Source organism: Cydia strobilella, chromosome 10 (assembly GCF_947568885.1).
Source record: "Cydia strobilella chromosome 10, ilCydStro3.1, whole genome shotgun sequence".
Classification (NCBI taxonomy): domain Eukaryota; kingdom Metazoa; phylum Arthropoda; class Insecta; order Lepidoptera; family Tortricidae; genus Cydia; species Cydia strobilella.
The window spans coordinates 18,379,734-18,405,250 of record NC_086050.1 but is presented as its reverse complement, the minus strand read 5'-3'; the positions used below and the strand labels follow the sequence as shown (position 1 = coordinate 18,405,250).

Below are 25,517 nucleotides of genomic sequence, written 5' to 3'. Positions count from 1 at the left end.
TATTTTATTCTGTTTTTAGTATTAGTTGTTATAGCGGCAACAGAAATACATCATCTGTGAAAATTTGATGAACACTATCGATGTTGACTCTCTTACTTGAGAGGGTTAACTAAGATTAAAGTTATTGCTACTTGTAATAGACCTTCTATCAGTTATGTCTGTGGTAGATCTAAAATCAAGAAATAGTGTGGACAATGGACTCACGTGTAGTTTGTTCTTGCATTGCGCTATGCTGTGCCTGGCGGTGGCTGCGAGCGTCACGTCGCGACATGTGTGCGAGAGACGTAAGCGTAAGGCCACCTCCGCGCCGCCCTGGAAACAGAAAGTGGTTACATGTTTACACTATATACACTCCGTATTGCGTAAATCGGCAATTGCCAGCAGTGTGTGATAGAAACAAGCGCGCGAAGTGAAGTCTTGATAACCGCTGGTCATCTCAACTGCACGATAGGGCATATACGGATATGTAAGGGCATTTACACTTAAAAGTGTATTATTTACTTTTTTCGAAAATCCATCAACTTTTGGGTTAAGGATTTGCCACACTGGATGCGTTCTGCGGGCAGCGGTCAGGTCAAACTTCAACTTCAAAGGTTGCTGTCAATGTTGTTCATACATAATGCGGGTTTGACCTGACCGCTGACCGCAGAACGCATCCAGTGTGGCAAATCCTTTATTTCTACTCAGAATCAAGAGGACTATATTTGAAAAGAAAAAAAAAAAGCCCAAAAAAATTACAGTTTTGTAACGCATTTTTACATACATTTTGTATGGACCGTTACAAAACTGACACCCATAATTTGTATGAAGAAATGGGGACACTTTTTTTCTTTGTCTCATTCAATAGTACTCGTGATTCTGAGTCTAAATTAGCCAAAAGTTGATGGTTTTTCGAAAAGAAGTAAATGGTACCATTTTTTCTGAAAACTCACACACTGTACTCCTCCACCCACCCACGGCCCACTTGCACCATCCCACTAACCCAGGGTTAACCGGTTAAAACGTTAACCCAGTGTCGAATTGTACTGGTAACCATGGTAACTCCAAGTTTAACAGGTTAATCCGGGTTAGTGTTATGGTGCAAGTGGGCCTAAGAATAAACATGTGTTTTTTTAGAAAGGCCGTAACACAAGGCAAGCAATTGTAGGCGTCGGGAAGTGACGACCCCATCGCCCGCTGGGTGCAGTCATGCAGTGCAGACAGTCAACCGATCAATGGCGGTCAATCCATTTAAATAATATAGCGGAAGTAAATGCTCGCTCCAGGGGTGGGCAGCAGCATCCCTGTGATAAGACTTTCGCTTCCTGCGGTCAACACGCTAACTATACGCGGCCACCTCCCGCATAGCGTACGACAAAGTCCGCCTCGACAAGGAAGGCAGCTCACCGCAGATATGCAACAGAGTTTGGCTGACTCGGCGACTCGGCAAGGCAAGGTGGATGGCCCAGGGCGACGGTAGAGGGCGTAAAGTTACCGTCGGCCAGACATATCATCTGACCTCTCCTCCAGTCGTAGCGGTTTCCCGTTCCACTGATCCGGGGAGAGGGAAGACGAGTGTGTGCGTCTGTGTCTGCGCGAACGCTTACGCACCTCAATATATCCTGCGCAATTGACCGCTCCTGAATAATGGACTCCGATTATGTCCTAAGTCCTGTGGCGACGGGAGGAGGTAGAGAGGTCAGGCGCGATGCACGCCAGGCTTTGTCTGACTCCTGCACACGGGCGATCCTAGGGGTGTGAGTACACGCCGTGGTCGCTTTCGTACTGCAAATCTGGGGCGACAGTATGGATTCGGCAGCACCTAGGATGACAAAGCAGCCCTATTTAGGGAGGCACTGCTTTCCCCGCTTAGCCAGGGAGAGGGCTAGAAAAGGTGCCCTAAACAAATGCTCGTCCCTTTTTGGAAGGTGGTAGTAACCGCGGCTGCCATCGCATCAGCTCAATTCGTGGTCGTCGCAACAAAAATAACAGCATGAAATTAGCTATGATGACATTCGGCGCGTGGAACGTCAGAACGCTCATTGATCGAGATGGTAACGCCTGCCCTGAACGCAAAACCGCCATAGTAGCTCGAGAACTTCGTCGTTATAACGTTGATGTGGCTGCTCTCAGCGAAACGCACCTTGCCGACGAAGGAGAGCTGGTGGAAGATGGTGGCGGCTACACTTTCTTCTGGAAGGGTACCGCTGCCTCCGAACCCCGGCGTTCAGGTGTAGGATTTGCCATCAAGACACAGTTAGTCAAGCGAGTGGAGGAGTACCCTGTACATATCTCGGACCGCGTGACTACATTGCGCCTTCACCTGGATAAGGACAACTTCCTTAATGTCATCAGTGTCTACGCTCCAACGCTAGATAAGTCTGATGACATGAAGGACCAATTTTACGACCAAATATCTCAATGCCTCGATGGCATAGACGCCAGAGAGCAGGTTTTATTGCTAGGCGATTTCAATGCCAGAGTTGGACGGGACTATGAGGCATGGCCTGGAGTTCTGGGTAGACACGGAGTGGGCAATATGAACAGTAATGGTCAGTTGCTACTCAGTTTTTGTGCTCAATACGAGCTGGCAATATCGAACACAATGTTCAGGCTTGCCACTAAGTACAAAACCACGTGGATGCACCCAAGATCCAAACACTGGCATTTGATAGATTATGCCATCGTACGGCAAAGAGACTTCAGTCAGGTGCAAATCACCCGAGTAATGCGTGGTGCGCACTGCTGGACTGATCACCGGCTCATTGTCACTAAGCTTCGACTCCGTCTCCGTCGCCCGCGCAGATCTATAGTGAAAAAGCCTGCGTCTTTGAACGTGGACAGGCTGAAATATCACCAGGTGGTTGAAGAATATCGCAAAGCCTTGTCCGAAAGACTTCTGCCTATTAGTGTCAGGAACGATGTCAGTGCTGTTTGGGGGAAATTGTCTACTCATCTTATGGAAGCCGCTTCTCTTACCTTAGGTAATAAAGTCCGGCGAAGCGAAGACTGGTTTGATGATAATGATGAAGTTCTCCGGACAGCATTTGGCAAACACCGAGACCTCTTAAGACAGCGGAGTCAACAAGGTAGAAGCGAGGCAGCAGTCAAAGCGAGTGACCAGGAAATGCGCAGGCTGTCTCGACAAATTAAGGACAGGTGGTGGCGTGACAAAGCTTGTCAGATACAGTGGCTCGCGGACACCAACCAGCTTGGGGAGTTCTATTACGAGGTGCAGAAACTGATTGGTATGTCTTTCAGAGCGAAAGTGCCTCTGCGGGCTTTAGATGGCAACAGCTTGCTGACTAGCAAAGAGGACGTACTGCAGCGTTGGGCAGAACATTTCAACTCTTTGCTCAACGTAGATCGATCAGCTGATCTAGCACACATCAGTTTAATGCCCGAACTCCCCGTAGCCATCGAGCTGGACGAGCCCCTGACGCGTGACGAGGTTGTCACAGCCATCAGACACCAGAAAATAAGCGGGCAGTTGGTATAGACCTTATACCGGGAGAACTGTTAAAATACGGCAGTGAGGAGTTGCATTCCTTTATTTGGGAGCTGTTTGTTCGTATGTGGGAGGAAGATCGAGTCCCGGATAGTTTTAAAGTGTCTCGCATACAGGCTCTCTATAAGAACAAAGGTGACCGTTCGGATTGCAACTCTTACCGCGGTATTTCGCTTTTGACAGCTTCTGGAAAGGTCTTTGCCAGGACACTGCTAAACCGCCTAATGAATTTGTCAGAAAAAATCCTGCCTGAAACCCAATTCGGCTTTCGACCTGACCGAGGCACCTGCGAAGCTATCTTCAGCGTGCGTCAACTACAAGAAAAAAGCAGGGAACAAGGCCGTCAGTTGTACCTCTGTTTTGTTGACCTGGAGAAAGCGTTTGACAGTGTGCCTCGCGAAGCCCTTTGGTTGGTACTGAAGAAGCTGGGATGCACGGAGAAGTTTGTTAGACTTCTGAGACTCCTGCATGACGACATGCAGTGCTGCGTCGCCGTAGACGGTGAACAGTCTGATTTCTTCCCCGTTACCTGTGGGGTGAAACAAGGGTGTGTCCTAGCCCCTACACTGTTCGCTCTATACTTTGCAGTTGTAGTCAAGGAAGTCTTACAAACAGTATCCGAAGGTGTCCGCATACGCTTCCGTACCGATGGCAGTGTTTTTAACTTGGCCAGATTTAGGGCGCGAACGAAAGTTTCACATGCATTGATCACAGAGATCATGTATGCTGACGACCTATGCTTTCTTGCAGAATCCCCAGATGGCCTGCAACAGCTGATGTCTGTTTTTCACCAAGCCTGCTGCAAGTTCGGCCTTAAAATTAGTGTCAAAAAGACGGAGGTGATGTCTTTGGACTCACATGGTCACGAGACACTAGCCGTACAGCTTGGTGAGGATGTGCTGAAGCAGGTCAACAAGTTCCGTTATCTGGGGAGCACTATAGAATCGAAGTGTGACCTTGACGCTGAGATCAACAGCAGGATCGGTGCTGCAGCTGCAGCGTTTGGAAAACTGTGTTCCAAGCAGAGATGGGCATTAATCGATTAATATTTTAGTTAACTAATCAATCGATTAAAAATATCAATCGTCATTTTTTAATCGCGATTAATTTAGTTGCGATTAAATTAGTTGTGAGAATGTTCGACTAACAACTAAATTAGTTTTAGTTTCAATCGACTAAATTTCACGATTAAATCTATATTAAAACTACGTAGTCGCCCGTTTTTTCATTTTTTATCTTGCAATATGTAACTACAAGTACGTATGTATGTAACATACGGAGGTACTCGTATGTTGTAACTATGTTAGTTTGGGTAGAATTTTGCGACTTATTCTGAAGCAGATATCTTCATCCGATTGAGCTAAAATTATGTATACACGTTTAATTTGAAATGCTTGAATGACAATGCAAATAATGCCATAATATTATTATAACGATATATTGGTAATAACGACAAATAGCGAAAAACTGTATTGTTTACAAATCGCAAACAATAAAGTAGGTTGGTGCATCTATACTTATAATAAAGCGGAAGAGGGTCGAAAGTCTGTACATGGAAGATATTCGAAAAAAAATTGGCTGGGGATACTTAGAATCGATAACAGAACACATTCCAACAGTTTTTAGAATTTTTGTCTGTTTATCTGTTTGTCTGTTTATTTGACCGCGCTACAAATGAAAACGGCGGAACGGATTTTGATGCAAACTTTACTAATCTGTCGAAAAAATCCACGGCCAGGTTATAGGCTATAAAAATTTGAGAAATTTTACCCCTAAGGGGGTTAAAAAGGGGGATGAAAGTTTGTATGGAGTTCAAGATTTATTTTAAGCTAGCAATTTGAAACTTCGTAAGAAGATATATTATTGAAATACAAGAAAACTAATTTCAGCGTTTTTGAAAATTCATCCCATAAGGAGGTGAAATAGAGGTTGAAAGTTTGTATGGAATTCAATTTTTTTTTTGAGTGCGTTACTTGAAACTTTGTATAATGGGCATATTATTATAATACAGGAAAAGTAATTTTAGCGTTTTCAAGAATTCGTCACCTAACAGGGTTAAAAGGGGGTTGAAAGTTTGAATCCATTACAAATGCTTTGAAACTTCTTAGAAATGTATGATAGACGATTACAAAAAAACTAATTTTGACGTTTTTGGAAATTTAACCCCTCAGGGGGTTGAAAAGGGGATGAAAGTTTGTCTTGGGGTGCAAATTTTGCAAAACGTTAATTATATTAAAAAGCAAGAAATTTTTTTTCAGCGTTTTTAAAAGTTCATCCCCCATGGAAAAAGGGGTTAAAAACTTTATCTTGATAACTATATCATTTTAGCTACTAGGCCAAGTTAGGTATCGTTTTTGTATAAATCGGGTATGCCGAATTCATTTATGATATCAAAATGACACCATTCCCGAGTGAAAACACAAAAAAAATGAAAAAAACTTTTTTTAATTTCTCTTTACGCTTAAACCGCTAAACCGATTTAGATAAAATTTGGTATAGAGATAGTTTGAGTCCCGTGGAAGAACATAGGGTAGTTTTTATCCAAAAAATGGAGACTGCGTTTGCATGGAGAAGCGGCCGTGCCCTTTCCTCTTAATAATGGTCACGAATTTTTCAGTAAATGTCAAACGATTTGGGACTTATACGCGTTACCATGCCTTCCCGAAAAAAATCGAATCTTTCGCGAAAGTCTCGCAATGCATTGCGGCCACAAGGGGCACGGTCTCAGGAGTCTAAGAAAAACCACGGTGAGAGACTCAGTGGCGCTAGCCAGGCAGGTCGCTTCGCTTTCGGCTGAAACGGCAAGCCAGCGCGAGTCTCGATTGTGATCCCAAATACATCGTACGCAATACATATATAGGCGCAGATCCTGACGGAGTGTGGCACCGGAGAAGCCGTGTTCATCCTGCGTATCCCCCTCCATTCCGAGCAACTTCCCGTTCCGCTTTAAGCGCCTACAGGTCCCCGTGAGCGCCTGCTTCGCTATGACTATCAACAAGTCGTAGGGGCAGACGCTACGCAGTTGCATTTCCCACTCCGAAAACAACAAAAAAAGGGGCAGACACTGCCCGCCGCCGGCGTCATGCTTAGACTGATTTCACTGGAGGACCGATTTGGATGACATGATTTTGATGGGAACACCCAAATATTCCGAAATACGTTTTTTCGATTTTTATAACCACGACTTTCATAATCCCGATTATTTATAAGTCCGAAATATCAAAATTACGATTTTTAAAAACACGATGGAATAAAATCACGAATGTGCTATTTCCGAAAACTTTAAATCCGATTGTCACTTGACAGAAAGCTTAAAGTTCCGATTTTACACTTTTCCGAAAATATTTTTTTTCCGAATTCCTAAATTCCGAAAAATCATTGTCCGATCGGAAATAAAATAATTCGGTATTCAGAAATTCGGTTTTTTAAGATTGGAAAAATGAAGTCCGTGATATTCAAATGAAGACTCACGTTTTAGTAATTATTACGGGTACCTGTCGTGCCGCGTCATGGCATTCGGCATAAAATATTTTTGGCATAAAAATTCGGCATAAATAAATTAGACAGAACTGCGAACCGGAACTGTTGCTAGAAGTGGGTTAGGTTAGGTTAGAACTGCGACCCCCAAGAAAACAAACTGTTGCTAGAAGTGGGTTAGGTTAGGTTAGAATTGCGACCCCCAAGAAAACGAACTGTTGCCAGAAAAGTGGGTTAGGTTAGGTTATAACTGCGAAAAGGGCCACGTCAGGGCACAATGTACCCGCGACGCTGATCGCACTGATCTGTGCTATCATTGTGGCAAATCCGGCCACAAAGCAGCTGGCTGTTCCGCGCCGCCACACTGCGTTGTCTGTGAAAGCGCAGGTAAAAAGGCAGACCATAGGCTGGGCTCCAAGACTTGTCTAGCTCCTGGCCCGAAGGCGATGAGAAAGAAGGCTGGAACTGGCTCCCGGGACATGTCCCAGCTTGCCCAGCCACCCAGCAGCAGGTTGGACGCTCCGGAGGAGGATCGAATGGCCACAGATTAGTATGGCTACTCGGGTGCTTCAGGCGAATCTCAACCACTGCGCCAGGGCCCAGGACCTGTTGTTTCAATCCATGGCGCAGTGGATGATAGGCGTTGCTGTGCTGGCAGAGCCTTACTCGATCCCTCCCCGCGACGATTGGGTGGGAGATCTGGACGGTTCCGTGGCGCTTGTTGTGAGAACGGCGACTGGTGGTTCGCCACTCACTCACGTCCTCAGGGGAAAGGGATATGTGGGCGCCCTCTGCGGCGAAATTTTCTTTCTTGCGACGTACTTCTCGCCCAACCGCTGTCTGGCCGATTTTGAGCGGTTCCTGGACGAAATAGGGGCTCGAGTCGGTCAACTCCTTCCACGTCCGATCATCGTTGCTGGGGATTTCAATGCCAAATCCACGGCTTGGGGTTCTCCGGCGACAGACGCGCGAGGCGCGACCCTAGAAGAATGGGCAGTGGCGACGGGTCTGGCAGTTATAAACCAGGGAACGGCACACACGTGCGTGCGGCAACGGGGCGGTTCCATCGTGGATATCACGTTCGCGAGCGCCGCCCTGGCGCGCCGTGTCCAAGGTTGGGAGGTCATGGTGGGAGTGGAGACGTTGTCGGACCATCGTTACATACGGTTCGACGTTACCACTTCTTCACTGACCCCAGGTAACCTAAGTCGGATTGGTCCGGTCGGGGGTGGCCCAAGATGGGCCCTTACTAAACTTGACCGTGAACTGCTCAAGGAGGCGGCTATCATTCAGGCCTGGCTGCCCGTGCAAGGGGAGGCTTTTTCCATAGAGGCGGAAGTATCCTGGCTCCGGGAGGCCATGACACACGTTTGTGACGCGGCGATGCCCCGGGCCAAACCTTTACCACCAAGAGCATCAGTGTACTGGTGGTCCGCCGAGCTCGCGCAGATGCGTGAGGGCTGCATAGCCGCGCGGCGCCGGTACATGCGTCAGAGAAGGAGAAGGAGACCTGATGCGGACGAGGAGCGCCGCCTGTATGATCACTACAAGGCGTCCAGATCGGAGTTTGTGGTGGCCATAGGACGGGCAATTGAGGCGAGTCGTTCCGAGTTCCTGGAGACCCTCAATGCTGATCCATGGGGGAGGCCATACAAGCTCGTCCGGAGCAAGCTGCGCCCATGGGCACCCCCGCTAACCCAATCGCTCCAGCCGGAGCTTGTAGGCCGCGTGGTGGAGATAGGCCGGTCCGCACAGTTCAAAATGTATGAGAAATCTACATTAATTCTCACATTAGAGATTTTTTGAGATGTGATTACCTATGTTACAAATAATATATTTTGAAAAAAATCTCCACAAAATATGTCAATTTGTTTTTATAAATCCAAATTATTACTAAAATAGAGAAATAAACCAAAACATCAATCCCCACACTAGAGATTTTCTAATATGCTGTTCTCAGGCATATACTCATTAAGTATTTATATTTTCTTCCAGCTTGGCACCACCAGAAACCTGCCCCCAATAACTTTCTTTATTAAAATTTTTTTTTACATAAAAATAACAACTAATGTGTACATAAAAATTACATGTTAATTAAGCTCTTTATATTTACTATATTCTACAAAAAAATCTCTAACGTAAATGAATCCGTTTAATTACTATTAACCATTTTTGTTTCGATTTTTTTTTGTTGCTTATAGAAAATGGACACTCGACTTTTGTCTCACCTTCATAAATCTCTTACTCATGTTAGTGTAATAACAAAAAAAATCTCACGTATATGTAATATTGTATGGAATACAACCATAATTATTACGACGTCCAAGCTATTTAAATTACCCACGCAGGCACTAACTGACGGGTACTGATTCACTGTAGAGAACGTTTGATCGACTTCCATATCTCCGTCTCACTTCAATGTTCGCGGTAGACGATCGGTCCGCTTGAACTGCCAAGAGTTCGCGATGCGGTCGACCGTTAATTCTCCCATGACTAACTTACCCAGTTTCATCGGTACGCGTAACGATTGTTTACGCATGTTTAATTTTGATTGCGCGCTTACTTAACACACCTCAGGCAAAGCTCCGATAAAACGCGCAATGCATACATTGCGGCATATATCTCACGTATGTCAGCTATGAGGCTATGACATAGCAATGACAGACAGTGGCAGTTAGTGCCAAATTAGAATACAGACTTTTTTACCAACCATAAAGTTTAGTGCAAAGAGAATTTTAAACTCCTTAGTGAAAACCTCACGGTTTGTGCGAAATTGAGCGTTAAGCTATGCTATGCTAATAAAGATGATGGTGTGATTTACGGAAATTAATAATAGATATAATTTATTTTATTGTATAATACATTCCCGTTTCATTTACACCCAATATTATATCTTTTTCCGTAATCAAATGCGTTTATAATTACTGTAACCGTCTGTGTAGTGTACCATAATATACGCGATGGTTTGTCCTCCGGGCCCAAAATCGATGATCCCCTTTGATTATTTATTTTAAATGAACGTCAAAATCCAGACAGGAAATTTGATTTTGACATTTACGGCTACTGCCGTAGCAGTCGACAGCAATGTCGCGCTTCAATATTGCTGCAGTCGACTGCATTGCTGCAGAAAACGTGAAAAAGGTCATTCAATTCAATGGGTAGTAGGGTTATGAGATGAAATGACGCAATAATGAAACTTTAGTTAATTAACAATATTATATTAAATCATTATTACATACTATTTTACTCGCAAAAAGGTTTACTACCAACATACTTCTTGGTGCCCAAATGAAATAAATAGTACATTTCGATGCTAGTGCGGAAAGTATGTCATTACTTCACGAGTACCGAGATAGGTATCTTGGCAAGAATGGGGACGAGTGAAGACTGACATTTCCGCACGTGTATCGAACGACGTTTTTTAACACAGTTGCGAAAAAATAATAAAAACAACAAGTGAGGAATAAAAACAACAAGTAAGGAATAAAAACTTGGAAACTTAAAACGCCGCTTAGTAAGAAAAAACGCCTCTTTTTTGACAGGCGTTTCGGCAGCTATTCCTTTAAAGTGATATTTTCCAGAATGAACAATAAATGGGCTACATTGTCCATTTTTTTATTTAGTGCAAATCGCCACACTGTAATTGTAACAGGGAAAATTGTCACAAAAAAATACATAACATTTAAATTTTTTGTAAACAACTCATTTTTTTTTTATGGAAAGGTCTAATATTTTTTTCAAAAATGAATTCCTCGTTCCTAATTAATACGAAAATGATATATAAGTTGCCCTAGTTGCTAAGAACAGGAAGAAATATAGCATAGATTGGACTTGGGGAGCCGACCCTTTCACCCCCCTTTTGGGGGGCGTTACGATCTCGTGGCTACCGGGCTGAATCAGTTTTATTTGCCCTAAGGAACAATCAATCGTGCCAAGCGGCATCGCCTGAGACAAAAGTGCATACTCAATGCGCTTACTTACCACTATAATTTAATAATCAAATTAATGGGCCCTGGAGGGAAATTCTCTGAAAACCTTAAGTTAGCTCATTTTACTTAAAGAAGACATTCTTTTATTTTTAAAAAGAAACTAAATTGCATTCAAAGGTTTTTAATTTTTTTTTTCAATTTTGCTTGTCCAAAAATATTCTTGAGTACTAAATATTCGATTTTATGGAAATTTTGTACGACAGACGAGTGTAAGACCTAATGTTTCTTGAAGAAATGTTACCATTAACATTACCTGTATCGACGTGGTATCGACTAGTAGAATAAAATTTTATTTTATTGTTTGGAATTTATAGTCGGTTCGATTCCCAGGCGAGACAAGCGAATTTCAAAAAACCTTTGAATGCAGTTTTGTTTCTTTTTAAAAATAAAATGAGCTAACTTAAGGTTTTAAGGCACTTTCCCTTCAGGGCCCATAAAAAAATTCCACACTGTGTATTCAGAGCACGTCTTATTCTTAACTGTTAGACCTTAGACTAATATAATAATAATAATAAATAATAATTATTTATTTTCAGGCATGGCCCATAGAGGTGTTAGTAACAAAAGAAAAACTTAAATACTAATGTTAAAAAGTACAATTAATTAAAACCTACCATGCACATCAATAACTTAGAGCTAGGACTAAATACCGGGTGAGCCGTACTTATTTATAACACATAAAACATTTACTATTCCATTTAAAATTTAAAATTTTACTAGTATGATAATCATAGACATGTCAATAATTAGAATAATTCATAAAATAGCAGCAAAATTATACATATAAAATTAATAAAATTACAATTATTATATTATTTAATCAGATTTGGTCATGTATAGAATATAAATAAATTAGAAATTAAACAGAATTGAATAAGTGTTATATATTTAATAATTTGTAAATTAAATTGTCCAATGCCTTTATCACTAACTATCATAATTAACGAAGCTGGAGTGCAGACCGATCCATCTACGCGTCATCGGTGAGTCCCACCTCCCAGCAAACACACTCAGGATGCTGCTCGGACTCCGTATCATCCTATCGAGCAGAGAGGCACAGCGTTTCCTTATAATCGCATGGAAGCCATCAACGCTTGCCTCCGCAAACATGCCCGAGGCACTGCACCTCCGTCGAAGGCCGAGCAACATCCTGAAGGCATCATTATATTGAACACGAAGAGCGCTGTACGTCCTCTGCGTATAATTGACCCATAGGTTACAGGTGTAAAAGCACTGACAGTATGCCCTAAAGAGAGTTACTTTAACTTCCTTAGTGCACCCCGAAAACCTACGTGCCAACATATTGCAGCGGACGGACAGCGCCCTTCTCTCCCTCTCGATGTCCATGTTGTCACAGAGATCATCAGTTACCCAGTGACCCAGATATTTGAAATGCTTGACTCTGCTCAGGTTTGTGCCACATAAGGTAATTGGTGGCAGGGACTCATATGTTTTAGCTCCAGCCTTGAAAATTAGAAATTCGCTTTTCTTGGCGTTATATCTGAGTCCATGGGCCCCCGCGTATCTCTCACAGATACCGATTAGGGTTTGCAAAGCACCTAGAGATGGCGCTAGCAACACCATGTCGTCTGCATAGCTGAAGTTGTTCATAAAAACACCGTCAACTGAACATCCGACATTGGCGCTACTCAGCTCCTCAATCAATCCGTTGACGTACAGGTTGAAAAGACGAGGAGACGAAATCCCCCCCTGTCTCACTCCGCACTCCAACCTGTACTCCTCCGAATACACACCGGCCCATCTCACACTGTTCTTCTGAGTATGGTACCAATATTTAATAAGGGAGGTTACCTCACCAGGAAGACCGGCAACTTGCTGCATTTTCCGCCATAGAACTTTATAGCACACTAGATCAAAGGCCTTAGATAGATCCAGAAAGCATGCGAATACCGGTGTTTTCCTGGAGGTATAGTACTGGACAGTCCGCTTGAGGCAGAGAACAGCACTTTCCGTGGATAGGCCCGACCTAAAGCCAAACTGCGCATCGTGTAGACGAACATGCCTGTCCAGCTGCCTGTCAAGCAGAGTGTCCAATACCTTGGCAATCACGGTTGCCAATGAGATGGGCCTGTGATTATTCGTGTCTGATGCATCTCCAGTCTTACTCTTAACTATTGGGACTACTATAGTGTACATCAGCTCATCCGGTAAATAACTATGACTAAGACAGAGGCTGTAGAACATTGCCAATACTCTCGACAGGTGGTTGCCCGCATATTTGAGGTGCTCTATGCTAAGATTGTCATACCCGGGAGATTTACCTCTGACCATACTCTTAATTATAGAGGACACCTCCTTGGCAGAGAAATTTACCGAGACCTCCTGACTATGACAACCCTCCTCATTCGCCCTCGAGCATGGTCCGAGTGGCGACTCAACCTTAAAATGCTGTCTGAAAGCATTGGCTATGCTCGTGGGGTCATGCAGACCTCCGACGCTCACAGGTCGACCCGAGCTTAAATTTAATTTATTTGTCTCTTTCCAAAATTTTCCAAAATCTTTTTTTGAGTGGTGTTTCGCAACTTATATAACTTGATCCCAAGTTTCCTTACATTTATACGTAATCGAGGGCCAGGTTCATACTGGTTTCATGTCGCGATGCGCTCGCTGACAAATACCAAGCGGTAAGAATTGCTGACATTTGCGTCTTTTCACTCTCACAGCTCCCGCTACTAAAAGCATCGGATGACAGGATCGTTGAAAAGGGACAAACATATCGTTTGACGTTACGTTACTCTTCTCGTGAATTGTCAAAATTTAAAATTCGAAATTAGCTTTATAATTTGTCCGGGCGGCTATTCGAAGAATAACTAAGTGGACGGTCCTTACTAACCAGTAAGATTCAGATCAAGCATAATAGATAGTTGTAAGACTTCAAGGGTCTATTTATATCTGACACAGCATCCAGTATTCTAAACGTTTTGTGAATATATATAAAAATTTGACAGCTATCGTTTTTCATATAAAGACAGACACTTAATGCATTAAACTATTGAACCTTAACGCAATGCCATAAGCCATAAGGTATACTTTCCTAATATACCTTGAGGCTATTTCGAACTTTGTTATTAAAGATATCATTTTTTTAATTTGCGTGTGCGTTTCGCTCGTACTAGTTAAAATATGTTTTGGAGCGAGCGAGACGGTCGGGCGAATGATAATAAAATGATATATTATTGACATCTTAAATAAAGTTCGAATTGGCCTCTGTGAATGCCTGGAAATACCGCATACTTTTTAATTTTTTTATGCTGGAAATTGATTTAATTATCGAGAGAAAAATGAATACGTTATTCTTCCATAACTTGTGCAGTTACTGGCAAAAAACTAGAAATGTCCATTAATTGTGCAGAACATTATTTGCTGTTTGTTTCCAAAATCTTGCTGCTATTCTACAAATATAGTAGTGACTCGGGAGATTTTTAAACATGATCGATACAACTACTTCATAACCACCATAGTAAACTTTTCTCTCGGTGTGGGAGTTCCTCGGTCATGAAAAACTTACAAAATAATAATTTGTTTCAATAAATCTATAATTTACATTGTTGTCGAGAGATATTCTGACCGTGTAGTCGTATAAGCTTCATAACCCATTCTACGAAAAATATCTTATGTGGGAATTATTGTTTAAGTAGTATAAAAGATTTAAAAAAAAGTTTTATTTCTCAAAAACGGGAACTGATATCAAGTTGTTACTTTACAGACGGGTATTCAATATGATATAGAATTCACCCATGTAGAAAAATTTGAGTGTGCATTTAATGTAACTTAAACTTTATATTGACTCCACTAAGACGCTTTTCCCCGAAAGGGGGCCACATCTGCCGCCTACCATGGTGCCGCCAACGATGGGAGCAGGAGAGGATGAAGAAGTCCCAGCAGTATCATCCACTGAGCTCCACGCGGCGGTGTTTCGACTCCGTGCCAAGAACACGGCCCCCGGGCCTGACGGCATTCCGGGCCGTGCTTGGGTCCTGGCCATGGACGCCCTAGGGTCAAGACTGTTGAGGCTCCTGACCGCGTGTCTGGAGCAGGGCCGCTTTCCAAGGGACTGGAAGACTGGGAAGCTAGTGCTTCTGCATAAACCCGGGCGGCCGGCTCACTCTCCATCTGGTTACCGTCCTATAGTCTTGCTTGATGAGGTGGGCAAGCTCTTCGAGCGGATAATCGCAGCTCGCCTCATCAAGCACCTGGAGCGCGTAGGGCCGGATCTTGCCGACTACCAGTTCGGCTTTCGTAGGGGCCGCTCGACGGTAGATGCCATATTGCGGGTTCGGGCCATGGCTAAGGAGGCTGTGTCCCGGGGCGAAGTCGTCTTGGCGGTGTCATTAGACATCTCTAACGCCTTTAACACCCTGCCCTGGGAAACCGTAAAGGAGGCGTTGCGGTACCACAAGGTGCCCCCACACTTGTCGCGAATCATAGCCGCCTACCTCAGTGAGAGGGCTGTAGTCTGGCCAGGGCGACAGGACTGGAGTCGAAGGAGTATGTCGTGTGGAGTTCCGCAGGGGTCGGTCCTAGGGCCACTCCTGTGGAACATAGGTTATGACTGGGTCCTACGGGGGGAAAACTTGCGTGGAGTAGACGTCACGTGTTACGCTGACGATACGCTCGTGACGGCCAGAGGACCCAGTTACCGCGACGCAGCTGTGCTCGCGACGGCGGGAGTCGCCCACTGTGTGGCCCGAATCCGGCGTCTAGGGCTAGAAGTGGCGCTAACGAAGTGCGAGGCCATTTGTTTCTTCGGCCCGCGAAGAGCGCCTCCAGGCGGCGCAGAAATTATTGTGGGAGGTGTTCCAATTGCTGTCAAGCCGACGTTACTCTACCTCGGCGTCTTGCTTGACAGCAAGTGGAACTTCGAGGCTCACTTTAAGCGTTTAGCGCCCAAATTACTGCTCGCAGCGGCGGCATTTGGGCGTATACTGCCCAACCTGGGAGGGCCCAAGGCCTCATGTCGCCGCTTATACACGGGTGTGGTGCGCTCGATGGCGCTTTACGGTGCCCCAGTATGGGCGGATTCCCTCAGCAGCCACAACATTGCCCAACTGTGTCGACCGCAGAGGGCAATGGCGCTAAGGGTAATCAGAGGATACCGCACAGTGAGCGCGGCGGCCGCGTGCGTGCTGGCCGGTTCTCTGCCCTGGGACCTGGACGCGAGGGTCCTCGCGGCGCTGTACCAGTGGCGCGGGGAGGCGCGAGCCCGAGGTGACCCGAAAGCACCTCAGGAGGTGGCGAAGCGGCACACTGAGCTGCTAGAAGACGCGACGGAGATGTGGGTGCAACGGCTAGAGCGGCCGAGGGCTGGCTCCCACACTATAGAGGCGGTACGACCAGTCCTCCGTGACTGGGTTGAAAGACGCTCCGGTGTCCTTACCTTCAGACTAACGCAGGTACTGTCGGGGCATGGCTGTTTCGGCAGATACCTGCACAAGGTTGCCCAGCGGGAACCGACACCGGAGTGTCACCAATGCGGAGCCGGCGTAGACTCGGCCCAACACACATTGGCTGAGTGCCCAGTTTTTGGCGAGGAACGGGAGGAGTTGGTCGCCCAAGTAGGGCTAGACCTTTCGCTGCCAGCCGTAGTTCAGGCCATGCTGGGCAGCGAAAGTGCGTGGGAGACTGTGCTCACGTTCTGCGAGCACGTCTTGAGAGATAAGGAGGCGGCCGAGCGCGAACGGGAAGTCCAGGCCGAGGCTGACCCAATGCGCCGCCGCCGCATAGGCCGCAGACGTGCCGCTCATGAGCGGAACCTGCCGCCCTAATGAGAGCCAGCGGGCGGTGGACACGGGGGCGTCCCCGCCCATGACGCTGGCTCCCGAGATGGTAAGCGCGACCTGGTGTCCTGGAAGCGCTTCCACTGGGTAGGTCAGGGGAATAAAAAGGGGTATGGATCCTAGGCAGGATAGCCGCTGCGGGGTCGCGGACGCATTGCGTGAGCTTCCCCGTAACCCCGCAACCACAGCGGCGAGAGGACACCATGGGGTTTAGTGGGTAGTGGGGCCTCTATACAGCCCTGAGTCCCACATAACCGTCCAGGCCCGGCGGTATGCGTAAAAGCATTCCCCATGTAAAAAAAAAAAAAAAAAAGGTTATAACTGCGACCCCCAAGAAAACGAACTGTTGCCAAAAAATTGGAAATTTAAAAATTGGGATATTTAAAATAGGAATCGGATAAGGGCAATTCCGAATTCGTGATTTTGAAAATCGTAAATGTTAAATTCGGTGTTTGCCACCATCGGAATTATTATAGTCGAAATTATGTAGTTCGGAATTTACAAAATTCGGCTTTTTGGGTTTTCGGAAATATAAATCTTCGTGATTTTCATCATTCGTAATTATGACAGTCGGAATTTTGATGGGTCGAGCATTTAAAAATCGGAATGATAAAATTCGACATTCTAAAATTCGGAATAATATTTTTTCGGAAATATGTAGTGTACCCGATTTGGATAGGTACAGTCAAGGACGTAAAAATACAAAAATGGTACTGTATCGTTCGATATACACCTACTACTCTATGCCGTTTAAATCACGTCAAAAATTTGAATAAGGGCAACAAAAACCTTTTGGGAGTGTAATTTTATTTAGTGGTAGCAAAGAGGATGTAATATTATAGAGCGGTACTGTCATAGTAAATTTTGTAACCACACTGCCATCTATCGACACACTTTAAAACTAAAAATGAAGATTTATTAAAATACGATAAAATGTATTTAAATATGGATAAACGATCTTTTTTATTTGCATTAATTATTTTTATTTTTTTGACCCATGTTCTTTCACTGATATGCGTTAAAATTGTTAAATAATAACAAACGAAACCGTTAACGCCCTCTATACGAGAGTAGGCAAAAGGTAGTAGCGACATCTGATCGAGAATCAAATTTTCGTGATTTTCGAGGCACGTTTTTTCCTTAGACTGTATCCATCTATTACGGAGTTATATCTATCTTTGGTGGTAGGTACCTAATTGTAAAATATTTTATCTGGACTACAGTCCTCTAGCGTATCCATTTGTCAACTTTACTTTAAGTTCCGTCTCCCGGGGACAGGGAGATAAATTAGGGGTGAATTAGCCGCTTACTGACACAGACCGAATTCCACGCAGGCGAAGCCGCGGGCACAGCTAGTTATTAATACTTTGAATTATACGATACTGAGTAAATCTTAGACATAGAAACTATCAATATTTTGCTGTCTCTGACAATAGTAAAACTCTTTTTAGTGTCACGCGGTGACAAAACAATGGGATAATCCTACTTACCTGGAACTGGAAGTTGTTTGTTGCATTTTGGTGCAAGTGCCGACGCATCTTCTAAAAATAACACGTTCTATTGAATGACACATCTGCATGTTGTTCTACATCTGTATATACGCGGTCTATTTTGTTTTTAACGTGTGGTCATTAAACTTACTTACTTTAGTAGCAAAATAATAGTGAGAACAGATCTCACTCCTTAGAAACGGTCAAAATATCGTAAGTAATACATGACTATTTTATTTTTAAACATCCGTTAAGATGTCCTAATCAGTCTGTCAACATAGCCATACCGAGGTATTCTATTCAATTTGCTTCTAACATTAGTCGCGAGAAAATAGTCTAACTAATTAGTCGATTACAAAATTTAGTTGTCCGAAATCAATCGGCAACTAATTTAGTTGCAACTAAATTAGTTGCACTCTATACAACTAAGATTGATCAATCGTCGTTTTCAATCGTCAGTCGCAATTAATTCTTGTAATCTTAATCGTTAATCGTTAGTCGATTACATTTTGCCCATCTCTGGTTCCAAGGTCTTCTGCTCACACGACCTAAAACTGGTAACCAAAATTTCTGTGTACATGGCGATCGTGCTGCCAAACCTTTTATACTCTTCCGAGGCGTGGTGCGTGTACCGTCATCACATTCGTACCTTAGACCGGTTCCACCTCAAATGCTTACGTAAGATCATGAACATCAGATGGTCTGACCGAGTGCGAAATACCGAAGTTCTGCGACGAGCCAAGGTCGGTGGAATAGAGGCTTACCTAATGCGTCGACAGCTTCGGTGGTGCGGTCACGTATCACGTATGGCGGAGGAGAGAGTGGCGAAGCGCATCTTTTTTTCTGAACTAGAGGAGGGTAAGCGGAAACCTGGCGGACAACTCCTCCGATACAAAGATGTTCAGAAACGAAACATGAAAAGATGCAACATCGAGCCCTCTCAGTGGGAAGGTTTGGCAGCACAGCGTCCTGAGTGGCGCAGGCTGGTGCAGGACAAAGTCCGCGATTTCGAGGAGCAACGCATAGTTGACCTCGATGTTAAACGCGACGAGCTGAAAGCACGCCAGCCTGCTTCCATTCATTACCATTATGTGGCTGGTGTTCTCACGTGCTCTCAATGTGCACGGGGGTTCGCCTCGAAGATCGGCTACATCAGCCATATTCGGGCGCACGAGCGCCGTGCTAACTGTAACAGTTAGCTCTTAGTTACTAGGAGTCGAAGTGGTCGCCATGGTCGAAATCGGCCGGAAGGATCATCATCATCATCATAATACAATGATACACAATACAATGATTGACAATACAAGTTTTTTTTTAGCTTATAACGTTTTTATTATATGTGACATTTTCAACCAAAAGGTACCACATTGTCGCTTGTCAATAAGGTTGATTTCAAATTGAAGCTGTATGGAAATAGCGCCTTATTGACAACCGACAATAAGTACCCTTTTGATTGAAAATGTCACATATGTTAGTTTGTAAGGGCCTTAGTTGCCAAAAAATAAATGAGATGTGATTTGAATACTAGACTAGAACAACCCAAGGAAGTTTTTATTCATTTTTAGTATAATTTAGTGTAAATACTAACCTCCACTGGCTCAGACCATTCGGCGGGTGAGTCGCGCCCGCTCGCCTCCTTCACCATGTTGATGGGGGGAGACAGGCAGTATATAGGGACCTGGAAATAATATAAATACACAGGGTGATTTTTAATTCTAAGGTCTGTGCCAAATTTTTTTCGCGATTTCGGGGTTGGTCACATAGTAAATATTGCTCAGTATCATCCCAAAACCTCCCTGGCAACGGGAATGCACTTATTTTTTAGCCACCGTGCAATGTATATGCCGAATTTTTATTTTTATTTTATGTCGTAAATAAAAAATCCGATTTGCGATAGTTTCCTAACACGCACGAAAAACTTAGAGTTATAAATAGGGGAGTAAAAGTCATCATTTCAATTTATCAGAATCAAACACCTACGACTCAATTATTTGTACTATTGACCTGGAAATTAAATAAATAAGAGATTTAATCATAATTATCATAAATGACAGAATGAGGGTCACCCACACACTGTTGTAATGGCGACATACACAATACCCGACGAGGTTGGTCGATTTTATAAAAATAGATGCATAGAATGTATTAAATATATTTTTCTGTTCTCCGGCCGGAAACCGTCAACTTTCGGCCCGCTGCCCTAAACGAATTTGCCGCTTTCCTGCTCTGTCGAACAGAAAAATAGTATACACACCTCGGGCCTCCTACCCCAGTACTCGGCTTCGCCTCGGCCGACAATTACGTGATCTGAGACATGTCTTTCTTTACTGCCTTTACTGTATGTAACGTACTATTATTTCACACTTTTATTCATTCGATTATGACATACAATGACAAATCAGAATCCTCCTGCATGAAGAAGATTATTTTTACGAAATGGACCGAAACTTCGTAGCAATCGTAGCGTAATAGACTTAGAACAAGGAGAGCTTTTTTACGCCCACGACTACCAATATAAACTTACAACAACAGTCGTGGTCGTGACGTTTAAGGGGTACAGTCGCCATCAGATATATCGGAGCGACCGAGGTGCTCACAAATATCTGAACACGCCTCTATTGTCAAGGCGTTAGAGTGCGTGTTCAGATATTGTGAACACCTCGGGCGCTCCGATATATCTGATGGCGACTGTACCTAGTTCCTATGACCAACTTTGGGTTCCATCATCATCATCGTCGATAACATCATATTACATTGTGACCGTTCACTCGTTAACTGTTTCATTTTTCAGACAGTTTTTGTTCATTTACCAGGGAACGAAAAGGATTACTGGTTAAAGAACTGTTCTGCAAATAAATACTTACTTACTTTCTATTATGATACCAGGCGGTCTAGCATAAGTTGCGTTCTCGCGCGCGACTCCATACATCTAGCGCGACTTCAAGTATGGACTCGCGCGCGAGAACGCAACTTATGCTAGACCGCCAGGTTATGCCAAATTCGTTCGTCTTTCGTTTTTGTGGAACGAAATTAACCGGTTATTAAAGAAATATAAAACGAGAATTAATGTTAAAATAAATAAATAAATCGTATGTATAATGATTAAATACATACACACACGTGACAGTTGCACTATGAGTCACGCCATTATACCTACAAATTATCTCCAATCGATAGCCGATCACATTCATTCATTCATTGGAATCATATCTATCACTCAGCTATTACGTAGAATTATACGTAATTGAGCAAAATACCTAGCCTAGCTGTGTAATAATGACGGTTATACAGAGTAGCTCAACATACGTTGACAAAGAACGAATGTTTAAGCAAAAATAGTAACTCTCCTATATTCTCCTTAAAATTAGTACCTATCCTAGACATTAGAGTTTTGAATGATTCACGGTTAGTTTCACTAGACTTATATTGACCGGGATATAGACCGTGATTACCTTTTGTATTATTTGTGAGCACCCGCTATCTTCAGTCACCCGTGAACATGATGCATGTAACTGCGTCGAAATATCGGGAGCTCACAAATAATACAAAAGGTAATCACGGTCTATATCCCGGTCAATATAAGTCTAGTATCCTAGACATATCTCATGAAACAGCCGATATAAAAGCAAAATGGAAGGACGAATGGAAAGCAAATCCACCTAGGGCAGACGTTGCAACTTATGACCCCACACAGAAGCCATTTTGGCTTCTCGACCCCCAGACCGGATTGGTGCCATACAGGCTTAGAACAGAACAGGACAATGCGGGGAATACATGTTTAAGTGTGACTGGATATAGTACATTATTGTCGAGGCTCGGAAGTAGCTACTTGCTGGCTGAGGATTCGTTTTGAACGGACGACCTTGGGAGTCCGTTTAATTGAATCCGAAGCCAGCAAGTAGCCTTCCAGCCGAGTCATATATAGTGCTTTTCTCAAAAATGGCTCAATAAATACAAATATAATATAAATATTTTACAGAAGCAACGTTCTTATGTATATATTTTCACAGAAAAAAGTAAAAAGATTTGCTTTGCCGCCTTTTTATTTTTAAATTAAAAATAGAAGTCTATTTTTCTGCTAAAAATACGCCAACCTATTTGAGACACCTAAATAGTCGCGGTACCAACATTATAATAATAAGTACTGATCATCTGTTTGGCTGTTTAATGGACCCATGCCTTCATTTGATATGGCCACTTCAACTTTTAAAAAGTTTGGAACTCGACAAATAATGGAATTTGTATGCAAAGTCAAGTAGTGCCATTGCAGTCCCGAAATCGAGACTGCAATGTTTTTGACTTTTCAATTTTTTTGACTCACCATAAACTACGCACTTCGCGACCTACTTTTTAACCGGCAACGTCGACTTTGCCGTCCATTTTTGAGAAAAATTCATTAGCGTGGTAACCCACACATATTTCTAAAGCAACAACGCCGTGTTATAAATTTAATAATGAGTTAAAAAAAATGTTATTTAAAAAGATACCCTAATATTAAAACTGTAAACTATATTTGAATATACCTTAATTAATTGTTAAAATAGTTTAAAAGGTGTAGTGACAATTAAACAAAAAGATAAAATAATATATCTTTTTTTTAATAGTCATCATAAACTATCGCCATGCATGTTCGCTTTTCGGATAGTATCTAAGTTTAAGTTTAGTTTAAGTTTAAGTTTAGTTTTTTAAGTGCATAAATGCTTAAAATGTAAAAATGAGCGTTTGGCGAGGAATATAATTATAAGAAAATTGTTGTGATGTACATTGAGATAAATAAATTAAAAAAAAAAAAATGTTAGAATATATTTGATCACTTTGGCCATCAAACAGATATTTGATATGCTGAATGCTGACTCTACAAGATTAAACAAATATAATTAGAGTTAGATCAAGAAAAGTTCAACAATTTTGATAGCAAACACAGTGCGTTATTTATACGTCATAATTTCATATAAGTGTTTAAAATAATAATAAGACGGAGATGGCGGGACGACCTAGACACCTTTCTCAACAACTGGCCGGAGGAGGCACTATATCGGGAGTCGTGGAAGACAAGGGGAGAGGCCTTTGCCCAGCAGTGGGACACCATAATAGGCTAGTAAAAAAAAAAAAAAAATACTTGCACTGCGTGTGCTTGTGCTATCAAAATCGTTGTACTTATCTTGGCCTAACTCTAGGTACATACATAAATATAGGTACAAATAAACAGAGTACCTAAATCTTAGTCAAAGCGTCTTAAATAAGATAAGAAACGTGATATGTATATTCATATCGATAACACAGATATTGATGGGTACAAAGATTAAGATATTGAATATATTATAGATGCTATTCTATTTTATTAAGCATTTCGAGCGAAATGTCGCGCATAAGGTAAAATACCCAAGCATAATCTTCTGGTACAGTCGCCATCAGATATATCGGAGCGGCCGAAGTGCTCAAAAATATCTGAACACGCACCTAGCGCCTTGACAATAGAGGCGTGTTCAGATATTTGTGAGCACCTTGGCCGCTCCGATATATCTGATGGCGACTGTACAAACCTTAGCTATTTGGTCTATGTGTGTCAATGTCTTTTTAATACCACATTGGTAGTAAACAAGCATACAGCCCGCCTAATGGACACTTGCACACTAGGGATGTCACATGTGAGTTGCTTTTTAAAAACCTGTAGACTCCTTTCTTAAACCTCATACTGACTCTCAAACCCTTGAGTAAAACCTAAGCCTTAATATCTGTCTCAAAATGAATAGTGACGAAATGTTTAGATATTTATGACCTACTGCATCATGAGTCAATTGAGTGTCAATGACTTTATCAAACTTGATTCCACTTTCCCTTCAAGCCGCTGTCACAACAATAGCGACATACAACTCTAAAAAGGACACAGGATGTTATACGAATGGAACACCAATAATGGATTACAATACCTACCAAACTCAATAAGCCGTGCACACTTTTTTTTATGATATATGAGGCAAACGAGCGGACGAATCGACTGATGGTAAGCAATCGCCGTCGCCCATGGACACTTGCAACAGTTGCAACTGAAATTAACCTCTTGTCTGCGTCTGATAAGGTTCCTAATCGAATTTTTGAGTCATTTTTTGCATTTTATTCGAGATTTTTTCTGCTCATTAGACCCGATACCGATTATGGTACAACTGAGGTTTAAAGTGTTTAAACCTACGAATGACCATAACTCACATACGAAAGGTTTAATTTACATATTTGTTTGTAGGAGACCCCCTTAAATATAAAAAAGCTACTTTTTCTCTTACATTTAAAAACTCGTGCATTTAAATCCGTGATCTCTGCCTACCCCTCCGGGAAATAGGCGTGATTATATGTATGTATATAAAAACTCCACCGGAAAATGCCATTTAGCTTGGTATTTTTCAGTTTAATTTTCCTTTAAGAGTTTTGAATGATTCATGGTCAGTTTCACTATATTAAACAACAAGAACAAGATGCATGTAACTGCGTCGAAATATCAGGAGCTCATAAACAATACAAAAGGTAATCACGGTCTATATCCCGGTCAATATAAGTCTAGATTACAGTTTTCTTCAATATACAGGTTTTTAGGTGTTTGTGTTGGGCTCTATATACATATAACCCATTCCTGAGAGACCTTTGCCAAGCATTGAGGTGCTAGGCTGGTAATGATGATGATCATTTTCAATTACCAATTAATCTTCACTATGTGTTAGGGGGGAGGGAGGACAATGTGATTTCTGAATATTTTGCCAAACATTGTTTTTAGTAGACAGTTAGAATTCTGCGTGTATAGTCAAAATATAATTTGCATCAAAGTCAGCATATAGGTTGTTCGAGATCAGTGCGAACTATCTAATCTTTGGTTTAGAATATAATCTTGCTTTTAGACCTTGTTTGTATCAGCTATGCAACACCTACATGATATTAAAGGTGGGTTGCATATGCATAATTGTAATCTCATTAACATTTAATTAATAGTGTCTTCCTAAAGAGAATTACTCAACTCTCCAAACAAGGAAATACTAACAAACTATGATTGCAACTTTTTGGTGCATCGGGTCATAGAGCATCTCTCTCCCTCTGTCTCTTTAGCCCTTCTCTACCCTTTGGGTGTAGGCCTCTTTCTTTTTACGCCACTTGTCACGGTTCTGAACCGTGACCATTTACATCATTTAACATTATTAAGGTGTCATGCTTTTCATAGCAAGTTCAACCAGTATTATTTACACGATTGAATTTATTCAATAAAACATTAGATATCACTAGACTTAGCATA

General features: G+C 42.7%; 2 protein-coding genes across 2 annotated transcripts in view; both read right to left on the bottom strand.

Moving 5' to 3' along the window:
• The window catches only part of LOC134744674 (circadian clock-controlled protein daywake-like), a 113,924-nt gene extending 89,773 nt beyond the window's left edge, over positions 1-24,151 (bottom strand). Inside the window, exon 1 of the mRNA XM_063678580.1 lies at positions 24,142-24,151. The gene's annotated coding sequence lies outside the window, so the exon portion shown is untranslated. The remainder of the gene's footprint in view (positions 1-24,141) is intronic.
• Positions 1-25,517, bottom strand: part of LOC134744672 (ubiquitin domain-containing protein 2) — a 29,956-nt gene that overhangs the window by 3,177 nt on the left and 1,262 nt on the right. The window contains exons 3-4 of the mRNA XM_063678576.1: positions 19,830-19,919; positions 205-312 (exon numbers count right to left, since the gene is read on the bottom strand). Of these exons, the coding sequence (XP_063534646.1) occupies positions 205-312; positions 19,830-19,919 (198 nt within the window). The remainder of the gene's footprint in view (positions 1-204; positions 313-19,829; positions 19,920-25,517) is intronic.